General features: G+C 50.9%; 2 protein-coding genes across 11 annotated transcripts in view; one reads left to right on the top strand and one right to left on the bottom strand.

The window, feature by feature from the left end:
- LOC144892419 (uncharacterized) overlaps nt 1-20,601 on the bottom strand; it is a 748,105-nt gene that overhangs the window by 261,002 nt on the left and 466,502 nt on the right. The window lies entirely within an intron of this gene.
- LOC137426758 (uncharacterized) overlaps nt 1-20,601 on the top strand; it is a 72,862-nt gene that overhangs the window by 24,093 nt on the left and 28,168 nt on the right. For 2 of the 10 annotated variants that reach the window (XM_078779052.1, XM_068115606.2), the window contains exon 5: nt 1,271-2,079. The exons of 6 other annotated variants lie outside the window; for them this stretch is intronic. In XM_078779052.1, coding sequence (XP_078635178.1) covers nt 1,271-1,818 — 548 coding nt within the window. In that variant the 3' untranslated portion in view covers nt 1,819-2,079. Of the gene's footprint in view, nt 1-1,270; nt 2,080-12,660; nt 12,815-20,601 lie in introns of those variants that run through there. 2 more of the 10 variants (XM_078779051.1, XM_078779049.1) reach the window with 2 other exon arrangements.

Here is a 20,601-nt window from a genome sequence, read left to right as displayed (position 1 = left end):
TTTGCACGCATGTTTTTTTGCACGCACGTACGGGCACCCACGTACGGGCACGTCCTAGTATAAATAAATTCTGGGTTTTACTGCTGTTTTACACAAATTCAGAGCCAAGATATGGTAAAAGGGCAGATTTGCCTTCTGATTCATGTTCAAAATATAACATTTAATTTAAATAAGTTGTTTCTCAATCATAAACTGACGATAATAAACTGAAAAGACGGACAGACAGACATAAACCAATTGCTTAACCCGCTTTTCTCTTCGTGTCTGCAGGGTAATGAGGATCTTGGTTACATGAGGAGACCATTTGGTCCATCATACCTGCACTTTATCAACACCACATTATTTCACTGAACCAGTTGGTCTGCTTCACTTCCCTGGGGAGATGAGGGGATGGGAGAGAAACCGTGGGGTGGTCAGAAGCACCACCATGGTGTTTTACATTTTTGGCAAGGGGCGGCGGGTGGGTGAAAGGGGTTGTAAGATGCCGGATGAGCAAACACCGACACCATATTCACCTCTTCATGAGTCCTTTTCACAGACATTACAATTACTATACACAATACATGCATACAATCACTCGTCCATACCTAAGTCATACCTACCAGTCCTGCCAAAGTACATGTACCTCTCTATGCTCAATATCTCGAGGTACCTATCTCATTCCATTTTAAACCTATCTACTGTTTCTGCTGTCACTGCGTTTCCAGGGACATCATTCCATGCATTAACAACTCTCCGAATTAAAGTCGTTTGCCTCACTATCACTCAACTCCCCTTTTCGTTACTCTAACTGTGGTCCCCGATCCTATCACTGTCCATTCTGCTGAAAAGCGTTTCTGTATTTATTTTGTGTCAACTCTCCATTATTCTCAACATCTCGAAGAATGTTTTATTGTGTGTGGTACATTTGGATGCCGTCTAAGTGGTTGCTTACTTTTCTTTTCTGTGGATGATTTATGCTTTTTTCCAACCAGACCTGTTTGTTAATACCAAAGCTGTTATTGTTTCATTTTTTTCCCCCTTTGACTGATACTCATAAAGCTATCTAATATGTTGAGCCAAGAGATTGATATTTTTGGTTCATGTTGACTACCATCTGCTTTGCAGCTACCTGAATTTTATACAAAAAGAAAACGTCAAGCTTTCAATGTGGGTCTACAATTGACCATAACTTTCTTGATATTTCATTCAAGTGGCTAAAATATTCCTGCTAAATAGAATCAAATTATTTGATAATTTATGAAATTGCGCTCACTGGTTGTTTCCACAGTTGAACCATCAGACACGGCGAGTATTTACTCTTGCTCAAGGTGCACCCAGTTGTTCCTCGACGAGGATGCTCTATTGCTGCACATGGAACGGTTGCACCGGCGGGGGCGTTTGCACAAGTGCTCTGTATGCGAGATGACATTTGCAGAGTTGCGTATGCTGCAGACACACATGGCGGTTCACAATGGCATGTTGCCACACAAGTGTCCTATTTGTCCAAAAAGATTTGCCCGGGTGTGGAACATGCAGCTGCACATGCGGATACACACTGGGGAGCGTCCGTACAACTGCTCGGTCTGTGGGAAGCGATTTTCCCAAAGGCCAAACGTGAAATCGCACATGCGGATTCATACTGGTGAGCGTCCGTACAAGTGCTCCATCTGTGGGAAGGGATTTTCCCAGATGCCAAACATGAAATCGCACATGCGTATTCATACGGGCGAGCGTCCATACAAGTGCGCTGTTTGCGGAAAGGATTTCTCTCAGAAGGTGAACATGAAATCACACATGAAGAGTCATCAGCAGTTAAATGGGAATGGGCCTCTATGACAGTCGAGTCCTCTGCTCAACACTTTTTCCGATTAGTGGGCCCGTTGGTCCATTGGATCAAATTTCATTGGTCTTCAAGGCCTTGTTACATACCTGCTCGCTGCACTACTTGAGCATTAGCTTGTCTTTCACCAAGCCCAGATGTGCTTGTGCCAGAGCGGGGGATTATGTTTGTTTGTTTTTATTTTGAAGACTCCAGGCATGGACTATATAGTCCTCATCGAGGCGAGGCCTTAAATAAAAGAGAAGTAAAGTGGATGATTCAAAGTGTATGATGTTTGTTTGTGAGAAAGAGGGATTAAAGCTAACCCGGTTGCTATAGTTTGAGTAAGACCAGCAATCCTGACACGGAGAGTGTAAGATGGTTCCGGGCAACACTTTAACACTCCTAAGTGCGAACGGTAGTACTACCCTGACCCCGGTTCAACCGGATGAGTGTTTTTTCAGAGACACCATCTCTGTACTGGATGGCCGATGCCCGAACTAACCCTGCCAGGCATCAGCCTGGGGCATGGCCACACTGAGGCCCCTGGAGTATCGTCGGAAAGTGTATGCGGCAATGCACTGCTCTGGCGCATGCTCCCATACCTGACCTCACCTGACTCTTCGGTGATGAGCATTTTCTGGTCATCCTTTTTCTTCCAATGACAACACCCTTTTGTAACAAAGTTGGCACCTTTTTTTGGAACCACCAATGATGGTTATCTCGTGCACAGGTACAAAAAAATGCTGTCCCTACATTAAAGTATCAGAGTGAATGCTAAGAGGTTCAATAATAATGCTTGGTTTTGAGCAATTTTTAATTTGTAAAACGAAGTGTATTCGCTGCTTTCAAGTTTAAAAATGAACAACAGCAGTAAGTCAGTCAAGGCAGGTTCTCCCCCCTCTCAAGTCAAGGTAGAAGTTTCGCTCGCCTCCTTCTCCCACCCCTCTCTTCCTTCCCCCCCCCCCCCCCCCTCTGCCCTCTCTCCTCTCCCCTGCTTGTGATCCTTTCTCCCTCTCCCCTGTGTGCGATCCTCTCCCTCCTCTCCCCTATGTCTGGTTCTCTCCTCTCTCTCTCTCCTGTGTGCGATCCTCTCCCCTGTGTTGGATCCTCTCCTCCTCTTCCCTGTGTGCGATCTTCTACCCCTCTCCCCTTTGTGCGATCCTATCCCTCCTCTCCCCTTTGTGCGATCCTATCCCTCTTCTCCCCTTTGTGTGATCCTATCCCTCCTCTCCCCTCTGTGCAGTCCTCTCCCCTCTGTGCAGTCCTCTCCCCATGCAGTCCTCTCCTCAGTGTCAGATCCTCGCCCCTGTGTGAGATCCTATCCCTCCTCTCCCCTGTGTGCGATCTTCTCTCTCCTCTCCCCTGTGTGAGATCCTCTCCCCTGTGCGATCTTATCCCTCCGAGCCCCTGTGTGTGATCCTATCCCTCCTCTCCCCTGTGTGAGATCCTGTCCCTCCTCGCCCCTGTGTGTGATCCTCTTCCTCCTCTCCCCTGTGTGTGATCCTCTTCCTCCTCTCCCCTCTGTGCGATCCTTTCTCTCCTCTCCCCTCTGTGCAATCCTATTCCTCCTCTCCCCTCTGTGCAATCCTATTCCTCCTCTCCCCTCTGTGCAATCCTATCCCTCCTCTCCCCTGTGTGTGATCCTCACCCCTGTGTTGTATCCTCTCCTCCTCTTCCCTGCTGTGCAATCCTATTCCTCCTCTTCCCTGTGTGTGATCCTCTCTCTCCTCGCCCCTGTGTGAGATCCTATCCCTCCTCTCCCCTGTGTGCGATCTTCTCTCTCCTCTCCCCTGTGTGAGATCCTCTCCCCTGTGCGATCTTATCCCTCCGAGCCCCTGTGTGTGATCCTATCCCTCCTCTCCCCTGTGTGAGATCCTGTCCCTCCTCGCCCCTGTGTGTGATCCTCTTCCTCCTCTCCCCTGTGTGTGATCCTCTTCCTCCTCTCCCCTCTGTGCGATCCTTTCTCTCCTCTCCCCTCTGTGCAATCCTATTCCTCCTCTCCCCTCTGTGCAATCCTATTCCTCCTCTCCCCTCTGTGCAATCCTATCCCTCCTCTCCCCTGTGTGTGATCCTCACCCCTGTGTTGTATCCTCTCCTCCTCTTCCCTGCTGTGCAATCCTATTCCTCCTCTTCCCTGTGTGTGATCCTCTCTCTCCTCGCACCTGTGTGAGAGCCTATCCCTCTTCTCCCCTGTGTGCAATCCTATTCCTCCTCTCCCCTCTGTGCAATCCTCTCCCCTCTGTGCAATCCTCTCCCCTTCTCCCCTTTGTGTGAGCCTCTCCCCCCTATCCCCTGTGTAGGATCCTCTCCCCCTCTCCCGATGCAGTGTGCATGATGAGGGGAAGGGGTGGCGAAGATTTTAGGTCTTGGTCACATTTTACATTACGTGTAATTACACATTACAAACTGTATTTCCCATGTGCATGGACAGGTATTCACATATTATGTGAAGTAAGTAAATTTTGTAGATTACATCATTTCTGGATCTGATGAATTGCCAGTAACCATTTTTTAAAATTATTAGTGCTTCGTGCAGCATCAAACTCATGATGTTCGAATGTCCTACACGTTTATTTCCTTGGGCCTCCCACAGGTGTCCTCCCCCCCCCCCCCCACATCCCCATTAGTCTATATTATAAGTTTGGCTGTCTGGCTGTCGCCATTTTTCTGTGAAACGTTCAAACGGATATTCATCAAACTTTCACAGCTTAATCAGTGAGTGCACACAGGAGTGTTTTAGGCAAAAAAAATTGAAAAAGAAAGTATTTTTGAGGATTTAAAAAAAGCTACCATATGAAACACAATGTGTGTTTGTGTATTTTTGTGTCTGTCCCCCTTCATGAGGGTAGGTTTTAAATGCCTTGAATAGTGCTTTAGGAGGGATTTGAGTGGGGGGTTTCATGGGCAATCTTTGAACACGACTGTGTGTCCACCGGTTAAAAGACCAAAAAGATTATGAGGACCGAAAAGACCCCAAGGACCCAGAAGGCCCCAAAAACCCAATGGACCCAAAAACCCAATGGACCCCAAACACCCAAAATACTCGAAGAGCCAAAATACCCTGTCGACTGTCAGACACAAATGGCCATGAAGTCCCCAAGGACTCCACAACAACACAATGCAACAGGCATTTTAAGGCCATTTTCCCTGCAAGAGCAGGGGTTAGCCTTGCGGTCCCCATGACAATCTTCTCCATTTTGCCCGATTCCCTGCATCTCCCCTTGTTAACCCCCTTGCCCGCATTTCTTCTTCCACCATCTTTAGCCAAGTCTTTCTTGGTCTTCCCCGTCCTCTACTTCCTTCTACATTCATTTCCATCACTCTTCTCAACCAGTCACTTTCATCCTTCCTCAACACATGACGAAACCATCTCAATCTGTTTCTCTTCACAGCATCAATCACAGGCTCTATTCCCATCATCTTTCGCAATTCATCATTTGTCTTCCTCTCTCTCAACGATACCATATGACCATATGCTTGTTAAAGTGGACATCTCTCTGGCCATTCTCAGAGAGCCTCCTCAGCGATAACGAGTCTGGCATTTCACTCAGGCGAACTGGCACAGTCTTCAAGCAGCCATCAATCATCTGGAATGGTCTCCCATCTCTACTGCCTCTGACATCAACTCATGCTGGGAATTCTTCTAAAGTAAACTGCTCTCTCTCATGCACAGATTTACCCATCTTGTCGTCGGTTGTCATACCCTTCCTCCCGTCCATGGTACACGGAATCTTGTGGTGAGGCAGTTGCCCTGAAACAACTTGCCTTCGCCTCCTGGAAGGCAAATCCAACGGAAGGCAATCTCATTTCCTTTCACAAAGCTCGGAACGTGTCTCGTGTCTACCCTCAAGAGAGCCAGGAAACAATATCTCTCCACTCTCAAGAGTGAACTCTCAAACCTGTCTCCCTCTTCCAAATCCTGGTGGCATCTTGTCAAATCTGTTTCTGGAGTTTGTTTCCCCTCCAGCCCCTCCCTTACCTCAAACGCCTACACAGCTGACTCTGCACGTAAAAAGCTGAATGCCTCAACTCTGTGTTTGCCTCAAAATGTTGTGTCCCAAACCCGTCTCTCTCTGTACCCACCTTATCCAGTTGAACCCAGCTGCTCCTGGACTCTGTGTCCCTTCTCTCCTGACAAGGTGGAGAAGTTTCTGTCAATCCTCGACTCTGATTCTGCAACTGGACGAGACAGCATCAGCCCACAGGTCCTAAAATCCTGCTCTGCCACTCTTTCACACCCTCTCTCTGTTCTCACCCTCTCTTTTGCTCAAGGTCATCTGCCGTCAGCTTGGAAATTAGCCAACATTACCGCTTTACACAAAAAGGTGCAAAAACAGATCCTTGCAACTACAGACCAATCAGCCTGCTCCCAATTATCAGCAAAGTAATGGAATCCGTCATTGCTTCCGATATCAAATCCTTCCTCTTCTCCAATGGCTTGATCTCTGATCATCAATTTGGATTCAGACCAGGCCACTCTACTCTGGAAAAAGCTGCTTCTGCTGTCTCAACAATGGATGGAGGTCCTCAATGTCAAACAGGAAATTAGAGCTGTCTCCCTTGACATATCATGTGCTTTCGATATGGTCTGGCACCCAGCTCTGCTCACCAAACTCTCCTCCTATGGTATCCAAGGAAATCTCCACGAATGGCTTGTGCATTTCCTCTCTGGTCATAGTCAACGTGTGGCCCTGAATGGATTTCTCTCAGCTCCCCTTCCTGTTCTGGCTGGAGTTCCACGAGGTAGTGTTCTGGGCCCTGTGCTTTTTCTGGTCTTCATCAATGACCTCTCCGACTCTCTGGAAAATCCTCTATCTCTTTGCTGATGACTCCACTCTCTGCCATTCCATTCCTCATCCCTCCGATCGGCAGTCTGCAGCCTCCTCACTCTCTGCAGACCTGGACAAAATCAGACTGGTCAAACAAGTGGAACATGTCTTTCAATCCTGACAAATCTCACACTCTCACTATGTCTATCCGAAAAGACCGACTGGACAACCCTCCCATCTACTTTCTCAACAATCCTTTCCAAGTTCTGTCACTGAAGCTCTTGGGTCTCACAATCTGCCAGGTCTGCCAGCAACCCTCTTTGGTGAAACTGCCAAAATCAAGACTCTCCGCTCACCTTCACTGTTTCAATCCTCTTTTCTCCCACTTCTGGAACAAACTCCCTCGCTTTCTTCAATCCCACTCCTCCCTCCAGGTCTTTAAAACAGCTGTTCACGACCATCTATTATCTTCCCCCATCCAAAACCTTGATCTTTTCTACCCCCGTTAATTCACCCCAGATCCACTTTTCTGAAATACCGACTTCTTTCCAAGAAGTCCTAGCTGTGTCCATGTGGTTTTTACCTCTCCCACCCCCAACCCCCTTCCCACGCTTCCTTCTCCCAAGCACTCCGCCTCCCACAGATCTCCCGATGTCTCTGCCCTCAAATGTTGTACTTGTGTGCTCCCCCTCTCTCCCCATCTTGTCTCCCGCTCCCCGTCTTATGTGTCCGTTTGTTTTTTTTGTCATCAATATTAGGTCTTACACGAGCCTTGAACTTCTATACAAAAATGAAAAAAATGATTTCTCGGAAACTGTTGAATGGAAAAATTTGAAACTTGGCACATTGTCAAGTACTCCAAATGCGGAAACAAAAGTATTAAAGCGCGGCGTTACGCGCGCTGCTTGCGAGCAAGGAGGAAGCGGACAAGCGGTAACTTATAAGCGTCTTTATTTCAGGAGCTCACTGTAACACTGGCGCGCTCCGGGCTGCGCGCCCGGTGTATCTCATGAGGCCACGCCTACCCCTCCGGCGTGGCCACCGCCCACTTGGTGCGCGGAATGATGTCACCACGCCAGTGGGCTTTTGTGTCCGCCACACGCGCCCCCACAGAATTCCCGCGCACCTGGAGGGCCAGTTTGCGGGGCAGACGAATGACCCGGCCGAAGCGCCCCCTGGCGATCGGCGGCGTCCGGGGTGCAGGGATGCCAGGTGGGATGCCCCTGGGATGGGTGCAGGACCGGGGGGCGGCGGGGCTGGGCGGTGCCGGGGGTCCGCCCGCAGGGGGGCGGCCCCGACGTGGGGGTCGGGCCACTGGCGGTGGATGGTCCACGTCGAGGTGGGCCGGCTTGAGGCGGTCTACCGAAACGCGGTCAGGAGTACCGCCGATGTCCAGGGTGAAGTGCTTCGCCCCGGTCTCCAGCACGCGGAAAGGCCCGTCGTACGGGGGCCGCAGTGGTGTCCGGTGGGCATCGTGGCGGACAAAGACGTACTCCGCCATGCGAAGCTCCGGGGCGACGTGCGTCGGTGGGTGCCCGTGGCATGCCGTTGGCACCGGGGCGAACCTCTGGGCGGTCTCTTGCAGAGCGGAGCGCTGCTGTGCCGCGGACCATGGTGCCGTGGAGTCGGGGAGGAACTCGCCCGGCACCCGCAGCGGTTGCCCGAAGACCAACTCCGCCGCGGATGCGCGCAGGTCCTCCTTGGGCGCCGTCCGGAGGCCCAGCAGGACCCAGGGGAGCCTGTCGACCCAGCCGCCGTTGCGGAGGGTGGCCCGGAGCGCGGCCTTCAATGAGCGGTGAAATCGCTCACACAGGCCGTTAGCCTGGGGGTGGTAGGCCGTGGTTCGGTGCAGCCGGACCCCGAGCCCCTGCGCGACCGCCCCCCAGAGCTCCGAGGTGAACTGGGGGCCGCGGTCGGACGAGATGTCTGAGGGGGCGCCGAACCGGGTGACCCAGGTGGCGATGAAAGCCTGCGCGACATCGGCCGCCGTTGTCGACGCCAAGGGCATGGCCTCCGGCCACCGGGTGGTGCGGTCCACCATGGTGAGGACGTAGGTGAAACCCCGCGAGGGGGGCAGAGGTCCCACCAGGTCCACGTGGACGTGGTCAAACCGGCGTTCCGGCACCATGAACGGGGCCAACGGGGCCTGGGTGTGCCGGTGCACCTTGGCGCACTGGCACGCGAGGCACGTCCTGGCCCAGCCGCGGACGGCCTTCCGGAGGCCATGCCAGACGAACTTGTCGGCGATCAGCCTTTGGGAGGCCCTCGCGCCCGGGTGGGACAGGCCGTGGATGGCGTCAAACACCTGGCGCTGCCAGCCCGCGGGCACGATGGGGCGAGGACGCCCGAGGGAGACCTCGCACAAGAGGGCCGCGCCCGCGCCGTCGAACGCCACCTCGGTGACGCGGAGGCCCGTGACGGCGGTCCGCAAGGCCTGGACGTCGGGGTCAGCGGCCTGGTCCGCTGCCATCCGGGCATAGTCGATGCCGAGGTGGACTGCGTGGGCGACAGCCCGGGAAAGGCAATCCGCCACCGGGTTGTCCTTCCCCGCGACGTGCTGGATGTCCGTCGTGTACTCGGACACGGCCGAGAGGTGACGCTGCTGCTGGGCCGACCACGGCTCGGTGACCTTGCCCATCGCAAAGATCAGCGGCTTGTGGTCGACGAAGGCAGTGAACGCACGGCCCTCGAGCAGATGGCAGAAGTGCCTGACCGCCAAGTGAAGCCCGAGCAACTCGCGGTCGAAGGTACTGTAACGGCGTTCGGGCGGGCGAAGCTGCCGGCTAAAGAACGCCAGCGGTTGCCAAGCTCCACGCACCCATTGCTCGTGCACCGCGCCCACCGCGTAGTCCGAGGCATCGGTGGTGAGGGCGATCGGTGCATCGGGCGCCGGGTGCGCGAGCATGGTGGCGTTAGCCAAGGTGAGCTTCGCGCCCATGAACGCCGTGTCCATCTGCTCGGTCCAGGTAACGCGCCTTTGCCCGGCTTACCTCGGAGAGCTTCGTGCAGGGGGCGCAGGAGCTGGGCGATACGGGGCAGGAACCGATGGTAAAAGTTCACCATGCCCAGGAACTCCTGCAGCCCTCTGATCGTGCGGGGGCGCGGAAACCCTTTCACCGCCTCCACCTTGGCCGGCAGTGGGACGGCTCCGTGCCTGGTGACACGGTGCCCCAGAAAATCGATTATGGTGGCGCCGAACCGGCACTTTGCGGGGTTCACAATCAGGCCATGCTGGCCCAGGCGTTCGAAGAGCGTGCGGAGGTGGCGTAGGTGCTCTTCGCGGGACGCGCTGGCGACGAGGATATCGTCCAGGTAGACGTAGACAAAATCCAAGTCACGCAGGACGCTGTCCATCAGTCGCTGGAACGCCTGAGCCGCATTCTTCAGACCGAAGGGCATGCGCAGGAACTCGAAGAGTCCGAATGGCGTGATGACCGCCATCTTCGGGACGTCCTCCGGCCTGACGGGGACCTGATGGTAGCCGCGTATGAGGTCCACCTTCGAGAAGAAGGACATGCCTGCCAAACGGGCGGAAAAGTCCTGAATGTGGGGGACGGGGTAGCGGTCGGGAGTCGTGGCGTTATTGAGACGGCGATAGTCCCCGCACGGTCGCCATCCCCCGCCGGGCTTCGGCACGATGTGCAGCGGCGATGCCCAAGCGCTCTCTGAGCGCCGAACGATGCCAAGTCGCTCCAGGGTAGCGAACACCGCTTTTGCCACCGCCAGCTTCGTCGGCTCGAGGCGGCGTGCCCGGGCGTAGACCGGTGGCCCGACGGTGGGGATGTGATGGGCCACCCCGTGCTTGACGGCCCCCGCCGAGAAGGTGGGCCGCGTGAGGGCCGGGAAGCCGGCGAGGAGGCGGGTGAATGCGTCCGCTGCCGGAAGCGTACAGACCAACGTGGCCGGAACCGAATCGTTCGGCAAGCCGCTTGGCAAGCCGCTCGTTGAGCTGGGCAACGCACACGCGAGCGAGCTGAACGTCTCGGCCTGGACAAGCCGTCTGCGCTTGACGTCGACCAGGAGCCCATTAGCGCACAGGAAGTCCGCGCCAAGCAGTGCCATGGGCACGTCGGCGGTGACGAACGTCCATCGGAAAACCTGCCCTCCAAACCGCAGAGAGAGGCAGCGTTTTCCGTACGTACGGATGGGCGTCCCGTTCGCGGCAAGCAGCGCGGGGCCCCCACCCGCGGCGTGCTTGTCTGACGTGCCGGCGGGAATGACACTCACCTGCGCTCCCGTGTCGCACAGGTAACGGCGCCCGGAGAAGGTGTCCGTTATGAACAGCAGGCTGCTCGAACGGCCGGCGCTCATCGCCACAATTGAGCGCCGGCCCGGGCATTTCCCGACCCGTTGAAGGAGCACGGCGGATGACACCGCCGAGCTTCGTGGCCGAACTTGGCGTGGAACCAGCACCAGGTGGTGGAGCTGGAGGAGCGCGGCTGGCTCCGCCAGGCCGGTGGAGTCGACGGGTTTCCCTGCGGTGGCGGTTTTCGCCGCGGCGGTGGGCGGGGCGTGGCGGCGTTCACGAGGTGCGTATCAGCATGCTGCTGAACATCAGCGTGCTGTAGAAGATGATGCTGTGGAACATCAGCGTCGAAGGCCGTGACGGCCACGCCAACGCTCGCCCGCGTGTCCGAAGCGGCGAAGTACTTGTCCGCCTCGGCCGCCAATGCTCGGGGTTCCGTTAGCCCGGTCGCGGCCAACGCGAGGCGAACCTGCGCTGGAAGTTGGCGACGGAAAAGCGCCTGGAATAGCGAACCGGGGGCTTCGTCGCCCAACAGTGACAGCATATGGTCCATTCGGACCGACGGGCGCGTCTCACCGAGCTCGGGGAGATCCAGGAGGCGGTCGGCCCGTGCGTCGTCCGTGAGGCTGAACGTGGCTAGGAGTAGCCGCTTGAGTGCCTCGTACTTGTGGCCGTCCGGTGGGTGGCGAAGGACGGACACAACTCGAGCGGCCGTGCCGGGCCCGAGGGAGGCGACGACGTGGCAGTAGCGCGTGTCATCGCCGGTGAGGTGCCGAAGCTGAAATTGGGCTTCGGCCTGGACGAACCAGACTTCGGCCTGAGCCTCCCAAAATTCCGGAAGTTTGACGAAGGCGGCCATGGCGATGGCGTCGCGTGTGGAAGGATCGCTCCGGCAGATCCAACGTCGAGGGTCACCAGTAAAGCGCGGCGTTACGCGCGCTGCTTGTGAGCAAGGAGGAAGCGGACAAGCGGTAACATATAAACGTCTTTATTGTAAGACTACACTGTAACACTGAACTCCTCCGGGCTGGTCGCCTGGTGTATATCATGAGGCCACGCCTACCCCTCGGGCGTGGCCACCGCCCACTTGGTGCGTGGAATGATGTCACCACGCCAGTGGGCTTTTGTGTCCGCCACAATATAATCGGTGAAGTGGTATAGCAGGCAAAAAATATTTACTTTAAAAAAATAATTGCTGGTGAAAATGTGATACTTGAAAACAGTTGAAGGGATTTAAATCAAACTTGTGTATTTGTAGGACAGTGAACGATCGCATCTACCCATTGTGGGACTATGCGGAGGCATATTGGCCACATCGTCGCATTGTTCTAGTTTTTCAAGGACACCAAATACCATTTTTACCATGGCTGCTGTTATGGTTATTTAAGTTATTGCCTGTAAAATCCTTACGAGATTGATGGCATCGCAAATGGAGGGATTCAGAGACACAAAGCAAGCGTCCAAACAGCGGTTTATTCCCGGAAGTGATGGCACAGGAAGAAGTTATCGGGGCGGCCAACACGTGGCGGAGCCCGGAAAAAGATATGAAATCACAGTATGTTGTCTCCTTTTTGCTCATGTGATTCATTCATTGTTTTGTCGTGCATTATTTCCGCAGCGTCATAAGACTGTAATATCTCCGGTCTTCCTGTTAAAATCAGGTTTGTATTTCGTACAGCGTTTGTCGACCATGGTAAAGTAGGTAGCAAGATTGTGCCGGAATTAAGTAGAGTTTTTCTGGTGATACGCTTTTTCCCTCAAATTCTCTGTCAAGCAAAGTTAACAAGTTTGTTTTTGTCGAGTTTGGTGTCATTTTTTAATCTGAAGGAGACATGACGCTTGGTGCGAAAAAGAAGAAGAAGAAGAATTATCCTTCGTTATCTTGGCGAATCTGCTGATCTGCAACTTTCCCGCCCTGCCCCTACCTGCTTTTATAAGCATTGTTGCGAAGGTGTTTGGCGTTCCTGTGGGACGTGATCGCTTTTTCCAGTCTCGGTGAGATCCCACGTATTGTTTTCGAAACCGATGGATCACTTCGTTTGTGTTTAAACCGTGTAATCTAAGCGTCCTCAGGTTAATCACACGAGGACCGTAACGTAGTCGTAAGTAGCCATGGTGCTGAACCAAATGTACGACGTAACGAACTTTCCTCATGAAAATATTACAAAATCTGAAAGAAACATATTAGTTACGTGAACTTTCTGAAATTGCTCCTTTTACATGGACATCATGTGACTTGGATAACCTTTTGTGCGGAGGTGTGTTCACTGTTTCAGTACCAACGTTCTTGTAGAGCGCTCGCCAAGTGGCTTAAAGTTAAGCACTCTATTTGAAACCCTCGCCTCGCTTCGGAACGGCTGGTGGCGGCTAAGCTTCATTCAGAGCTCAAACAAGCACTCTGAAACTTTGAAACTCTGAAACTCTGAAAGCACGAACTTTCCTCATGAAAATATTACAAAATCTGAAAGAAACATATTAGTTACGTGAACTTTCTGAAATTGCTCCTTTTACATGGACATCATGTGACTTGGATAACCTTTTGTGCGGAGGTGTGTTCACTGTTTCAGTACCAACGTTCTTGTAGAGCGCTCGCCAAGTGGCTTAAGCACTCTATTTGAAACCCTCGCCTCGCTTCGGAACGGCTGGTGGCGGCTAAGCTTCATTCAGAGCTCAAACAAGCACTCCCAACGGAACGGAGTGCTTGGCACCGCTTAACAACATGGCGGTCTCCTCGTAAACAATGCTGTTGTGGTACTCGTGTAACTATGTCCCTTCACGTAATTGATTCAATTTTGGTGAAGATTCGAATCCAGATCCGGATAAAAGAGTTTTTCAATTTTGTTAAGTGATTCTTCACCATTGCATTGAGTGATGGGGCCAAAAATGATATATAGGATGACATTTCAGAAAGTTGTGGACGACTTATGTCTTATGACAAAACCTGATGGATGAGTTGGGTACTTGACAATAACAAGCCGATTATATTTTAATTCAGGTCCGGATCCACATATGACCTATCGGAGAGATACAAAACGTGAACTTTTCTGCCTTGCGGAGGTATGTTCTCCAGTTTATAAGTGCGTACTAGTTTATAAATGTTGTAGTCCAAACTTTATCGACGTACTCACATTGTAATGGTACAGTGCTGTACATACTCTTACGTTTGTAGGGAGTAGGCAGTGATTACTTTAGTCCAGGTAGATTTGTATATTTAGGTGCTCCGAATGTCGTGTAGAAACCTTGATGTAATAAGGAAGAAACCCTGGAAAGTGATACAAGCTGGTTGCTGACAGAACACACCCCAAGTGATCGTTAACACCAGCACCATGAACAAGCTTCAAATTCCTCCTCAAATCGCCTTAAATGGAATGCCAGGCCTGGCCAGCATGTTTGTGAAAGACGGGCCAAAAATGTTCCCCGGCTAAAGTGGGAACCCTTGGGACCATTAAACAATATGTCACGCAAAACTGATAAATTACCTTTTTAATACGAGGAACAAAATTCGAAATAGCAAAAGTTTTGAGAGACATTGCAAAACTTGTACGTGTCTGAAATTGTTTTCCGTTCGCTGTCATAAAATTCATTCAAGGTTGAATTGTTCTTGGGGATGGTTAATGAGGGTAGAAAAGATCATGAGTATTGAGGGGCATGACCCGATGAGGTGAACTGCCATCTTGAAGCGGGGCATGGAACGGCATAAGGTGCAAGACCAGAAAGAAGACAGATAGATGACCGACCCTTCTCCGAGGCCAAAGTGCGAAGCTCAGAGTTTCGGCTTCATCTCATGAGATTCCATTGATTTATGAGGGCCTTGGTGTCCACTGCATCAAAATGGAAGTCTCCATCATATTCCCTTGTCATTAGCCCACGCACACAAAGTAAAAAGCAGGGTTAAGCAATTTGTTCATGTCTGGTTCACATCCGTCTTGTTATTTAATGAACAACAACAACAACAGGCATTTTAAGGCCATTTTCCCTGCAAGAGCGGGGGGTTAGCCTTGCTTCATTTTGACATTTTGACAATCTTTGAAGATGACAATCTTCTCCATTTTGCCCTATTTTCTGCATCTCCCCTTGTTAACCCCCTTGCCCGCATTTCTTCTTCGACCATCTTTAGCCAAGTCTTTCTCGGTCTTCCCCGTCCTCTACTTCCTTCTACATTCATTTCCATCACTCTTCTCAACCAGTCACTTTCATCCTTCCTCAACACATGACCAAACCATCTCAAACTGTTTCTCTTCACAGCATCCATCACAGGCTCTATTCCCATCATCTTTCGCAATTCATCATTTGTCTTCCTCTCTCTCAACGATACTCCACACATCCACCGAACCATTCGCATTTCCACCCTTTCCAACCGTCGTTGCTGCTCTACGTTCATTACCCATGTCTCACTCCCATAAATGATAACACTTCTCACACATGCAGCATACACCTTTCCCTTCAGCTTCAATGACACTCCCCTCCTCGTCAGCACGCCACTCAGTTCCCGAAACTTCTTCCATGCACATCTCACTCGAGCAACCGTTGCCGAGTCTGATCCACCTTCTCCATTCAGCATGCCTCCAAGGTAACAAAATGTTTTCACACCTTCCAGTTTCATGCCATCTCCAAGATCCAACTCAACCTTTCCTCCATCTGCAGCTTCCTCTGTGCACACCTTACACTTGAATGTAGCTGCCACACTGGTTAATGACCCTCTCAGACCACTACATTTTTGATGAACCCACTCAGCGCACATTGAACATTGAATGGAATTCACTCCGACACCCTTCCTGCACACAGCACACGGCCACTTCCCAGTTCTTTCCACCTCACCACATGCTTTACCACTTGCCATCACCTTCGTTTTTCCGATATTCACCTTCAGACCTTTGTCTCCATACATTCCTTCCACTTCTTCATCTTCTCCTTCAGTCCATCCATACTTTCTGCAATCAACACCAGATCATCTGCATACAACAACTCCCATGGTAAACCCTCCTTTACGTTCTGAGCCAGCACCTCCATCACAGCTACAAATAGTAGTGGGCTTAGTACCGACCCCTGATGCACTCCCACCTTCACCTCAAACTCACCACTGTTCCGGTCCTTCATCCTTACAGCTGTGCGCGCTCTTTTGTACATTGCCATCACTAATCTGATCAACCATTCCTTCACTCCTAACTTCCTCAATGCCCATGTCACTACTTCACGTGGAACCCTATCGAATGCTTTCTCCAGATCAACAAACCCAAGAAACAATTTCTTCCTCTTCTCCATATACTTCTCCTGCAACTGCCTCACAATAAAAAGCGCGTCTGTCGTTCCACTTCCTGGCATAAATCCAAACTGCATTTCATCAATCTTCACTTTCTTCCTTATCCTCCTCTCCAACACCCTTTCCAATATCTTCATTCCATGCTCCAATAACTTTATCGCTCGATACGAGCCACAGTCCAGAGGGTCACCTTTCCCCTTGTATAGAGGGACGAGGGTACTCAGTTCCCAAGCCACTGGAATGCGGCCTTCTTTCACCACCAGATTGCAGATCTCTGTCATTCTCTTCACACCCCATTTTCCCGCTGCCTTCAACATATCTCCCACAACTCCCGTCGGCCATCCCGCTTTTCTACTCTTCATTGCTTTTATCGCTTCCTCAACTTCCTTCTCGGTTATCTTCTCTGCCGGTCATAAAACTGGGTTACTCTCTATGTTGCCATCCCATTCATTCTCTGCATTCAACAGTATTTCCATATATCTCTTCCATCTTCCTTTAATTCCATCTGGGTCCACAACGATTTGTCCCACTTCATCCTTCAAGCAACTCACCCCCATCACATCACACCTCTCTTTCGCTATCTGCTTTGCAATCCTGAATACCGCTCTCTGACCCTCTTCCGAATCCAGGCGTTCTCCGAACATTTTCCTACATGCCTCCTGTTCCTTTGCTACCTCTTTCTTTGCAGCCTTCTTGGCTGCCTTATAGCTTTCATGCTCTGCCTTTTCTGCCCCCATACCCTTCGCCTTCTGCCACGCCTTGAACTTCTACCTCTTCTCGTCAATCTTCTTTCCAACTTCATCATCCCACCACCATGTTTCCGAGTGCCTCGGTGGTCCTTTTGTCCATCCACATAAAATTGTAAAACTCAGGGTCAGGTTAATTGTAGAGGGAATTACACCTACGTGTCACACTAAGTTAAAGTTTTGTAGGCCTGAGGACGGGCCTGAAGAAAGGAGGGTGCAGTGTAACGGATTTGAGAAGTGTAACGGATTTGAGAAGTGTAACAATTTTGAGAAAGTGTAACGAATGTGAAAAGTATGGTTTTGTTGTGTGTAACTGACCCTCGTAATGTAAAGAATGGTCGCAGCTCGTCCTCTTAGTTAATTCCATAAACCTACACACAGGACACGATATATCCTTTTAAATAGTTAGTCCCTTATTCTCTGTGTAGGCTAAGGATGTGTTTCCCACTAGTTTGACTCTTCATTGCACCTAATTAAATAAGAGTAGGCCCTCTGACGCCCCATGGCAGCTTCCAAGTGCCAGGTTCGCCACTTTGCTGCAATTGCCTCTTTAGGCACTTCACTGCATTTTCATCTGCCGTCCACTTTGCTGCATTTGACTCCATTATGCACGAGGTAACGCCGAAGAAGAAAGGCGGGTCTCCACCTCGTCATAGAGGGGAGTAGTAAGTCGGCCCCGCTCATCCAACCCAGAACAAGGGGTTTGGCTTGAGAGGGCGGCGAGAGAACGTTTGGGGGAGGTTCGCAAAGGGTGAAGGGCGGAGCCTATATAACCCGCCGCGGGACGCTCCCCAAGGAGACAAGCAGATGAGTCCTAAGGAGATACGAGATGAGCTGTTACGGAGATGGGTCCAGGAGATGCGCTGGAGACGAGCAGGTGTGACCGAGCCGCCATGAAACGTGCCGCGCTGCAGGAAAAGCGGACCGGAGCAACGCAAGGAGCGCACGAGGCAGCAGTACAGAGAAAGGAACTTCGCCCACGCAGTTTGGGACCAAAGCTCGGCTTCTTGACGGCGGTGCCTTCTGGCCCGACCGTGTCCAGTACCCGCTGAACCTTCCTTGCCTTTAAAAGCCACCCATCTCCAAGCCATTCATTCCTGCCTGCATTTCCCCGTGTAAGTGTGATCGTCCGTCTGTCTTTAACGTTGTCCTGGGGTTCATTAATTAAGCTTGTATAGTTAAGCTAAAGATTTCACTGTGTGCCTGCTCCTTCCATTTTCTGTATATAACCAACTGCTCTCTTTGCTTTGGCTTGTGAAAATAATTAATAAAACCTGTTATTCCTCCGTACGTCTTCTTCTTCTTCCTCTTTACATTCGGTCGCTTTAGAGTTTTCCATATTGACTAGCTGTGGCGCGATACGGCCAACGTCTGGGTGAATCGGGTGAATCAGGGAAAACTGTTAGGTCGCGGTGCCTTCGCTCGGCAAACAACATCCTTAACCGCGAACCGTAACTATATATATATATATATATATATATATATATATATATATATATATATATATATATATATATATATACGTATATATATATATATATATATATATATATATATATATAGTATATATATATATATATATATATATATATATATATATATATATATATTGTTACGGACCGCGGATAGGATGTTGTTTTGCCGAGCGGATGGCGCCGCGGCCCTAACAGTTACCCCGACTAACCCGATTCCTGGACGTTGGCCAAAATCGCGCCACAGATACTCAATATGGAAACCTCTAAAGCGACCGAATGTAAAGAGGAAGAAGAAGACGTACAGAAGAATAACAGGATTTATTATGTATACACACTAAAGCAAAACGAGCAGTCAAGGTTATATACAGGGAAAATAGAAAAAGCAGGTGACACAGTGAAAATACTAGCTTAACTATACAAGCTTAACTTATTCCCTGGGACAAGACAAACAAAACAAACTCACGTACACAAGAAGGATAGAATGGCAGGAATGAATGCTGGAAGGAGGAATGGGAAGGTTCAGCTGGGGCAGATGGTTCGGGCTTGATTCCGCACGAGACGTCGGGCTGGACCTCGACGGCCACCGATGCCACCGCAATCTGGTTCCCGCGGGGTAACGGGTCGAAGCGGCCTGGTGGAGTCAACTGCTGGTGGAGCCAAAACTACTGGTGGGGCGCAACTCTTTCGTTGCACTTCTTACTTCGCACTTCTGTCAAAGGCTTCCCCGCGCTTCTTGTTTCGCACTTCTGTCAAGGCTTCCCCGCGCTTCTCTCGCACTTCTCCGAACTCATCTGCTGCCTCAATCGTCTGCTCGTGCCGCTGTGTGGACGTCGCGTGCTTTTTCCAGGACTCGTCTGAGGTGGGGGCGTCTTCTGCGGGTTATATATGCCACGCCCCTGAACCTTCGCGAACCTCCTTGATGTTTCTCTCCACACCCTCTCCAAGTCCAACCCCTTGTTCTTGGTTGGTTGAGTGGGGCTGACTCACTCCTCCCCTCCATGACGAGGTGGGGACACGCCTTTCTTCCCCGACCCGAGCACATGTTAAATGGCGGCAATTGCAGCAAACCGCCCAATTCAGTCGGCAAAGGATGCAAAAAGGATAGAATGGATAGAAAAGAAAATAGAAGGATAGAAAAGGGGAATGCAGTTGGTAATGGAGGCTTTGAGGGAATTGAAAGGGGATCTATCTTATGTAATTCAGTGCAATGGAGTATTACGTTAATTGAAGACAAATCCTTAGCCTAATACACATAATAAGGATATAACTGTCAACAAAGATATATGGTGTCCTGCATGTATGTTTTATGGACTAACTACGGGAACGCCCTTTGATCTTTATACAACAACAATTGCAGGAAGGAGGGTGATATTTTACCACAACCTTTTACAACAACATTTTACCACAACAATAAAAAAAACAACATTCTCATATCCACAACAATATATATATATATATATATATATATATATATATATATATATATATATATATACAGTGGTACCTCGGCTTACGAGTGCCCCAACGTACGAGTTTTTCGGGATACGAGCCGTCGCTCGGGCGGTTTGTTGCTTTGGGATACGAGCCGAGATCCGATGTACGAGCTCAAAAAATTTATTTTTTTGAATTTTCCGGTTGTGGCTTCCGGTTCCGGTCACGCGGTTATCTTGCCGTGAAAGCATCTCTGCTTGGATATAAAACACGCAATCGTCGAAATACATGAGCGAGGAATCTCCTTGCTCCAGCCGGTGACGTCATCGGCGGGGATCCCCGCCTCCAGAGTGGCTGGTCACGTGACCGCCAAAGCGTGTCGCGCGTGCGGGTATAATGAGCTACACCTGTGGATCACGTGACCACGGAAGCACGCCTCGCTTGAGAGGCATGGCTTTCGGTTTGCGTTTTGCTTTATAAGGCGCGATAAATGGGCTTTTGAGTGTTAGCGGTTCATGGCGTTGACGGTTCATGGCGGTTCATGGCGGTTGACGGTTCATGACGGTTCATGACGGTTCATGGCGTTGACGGTCAAAAACCCATTACATCAATTTTACCAGGCACTGTACAGTAAGTACAGTGGACACCAAATGCACGGTGGAAGGCTAGAAGTAGAAGATCGTCCAAGACAAGTGAGAATAAGCCATACTTTGGAGGAGATGACGTCATTCGCTGGTCCGATAACCAAAGATGTGGTATAAAAAACCAGGTGAGCTAACAATGCAGCAATGAAGGAATTCGGCCAAGGCACCGGCACACAACGACCTACCTACATCGAAAGACTCAATGCCAATGGTGACAGAAGCCAAG

Source organism: Myxine glutinosa, chromosome 5 (genome assembly GCF_964187855.1).
Source record: "Myxine glutinosa chromosome 5, kmMyxGlut1.1, whole genome shotgun sequence".
Taxonomy (NCBI): domain Eukaryota; kingdom Metazoa; phylum Chordata; class Myxini; order Myxiniformes; family Myxinidae; genus Myxine; species Myxine glutinosa.
This window is presented reverse-complemented; position numbering and strand designations above follow the sequence as displayed.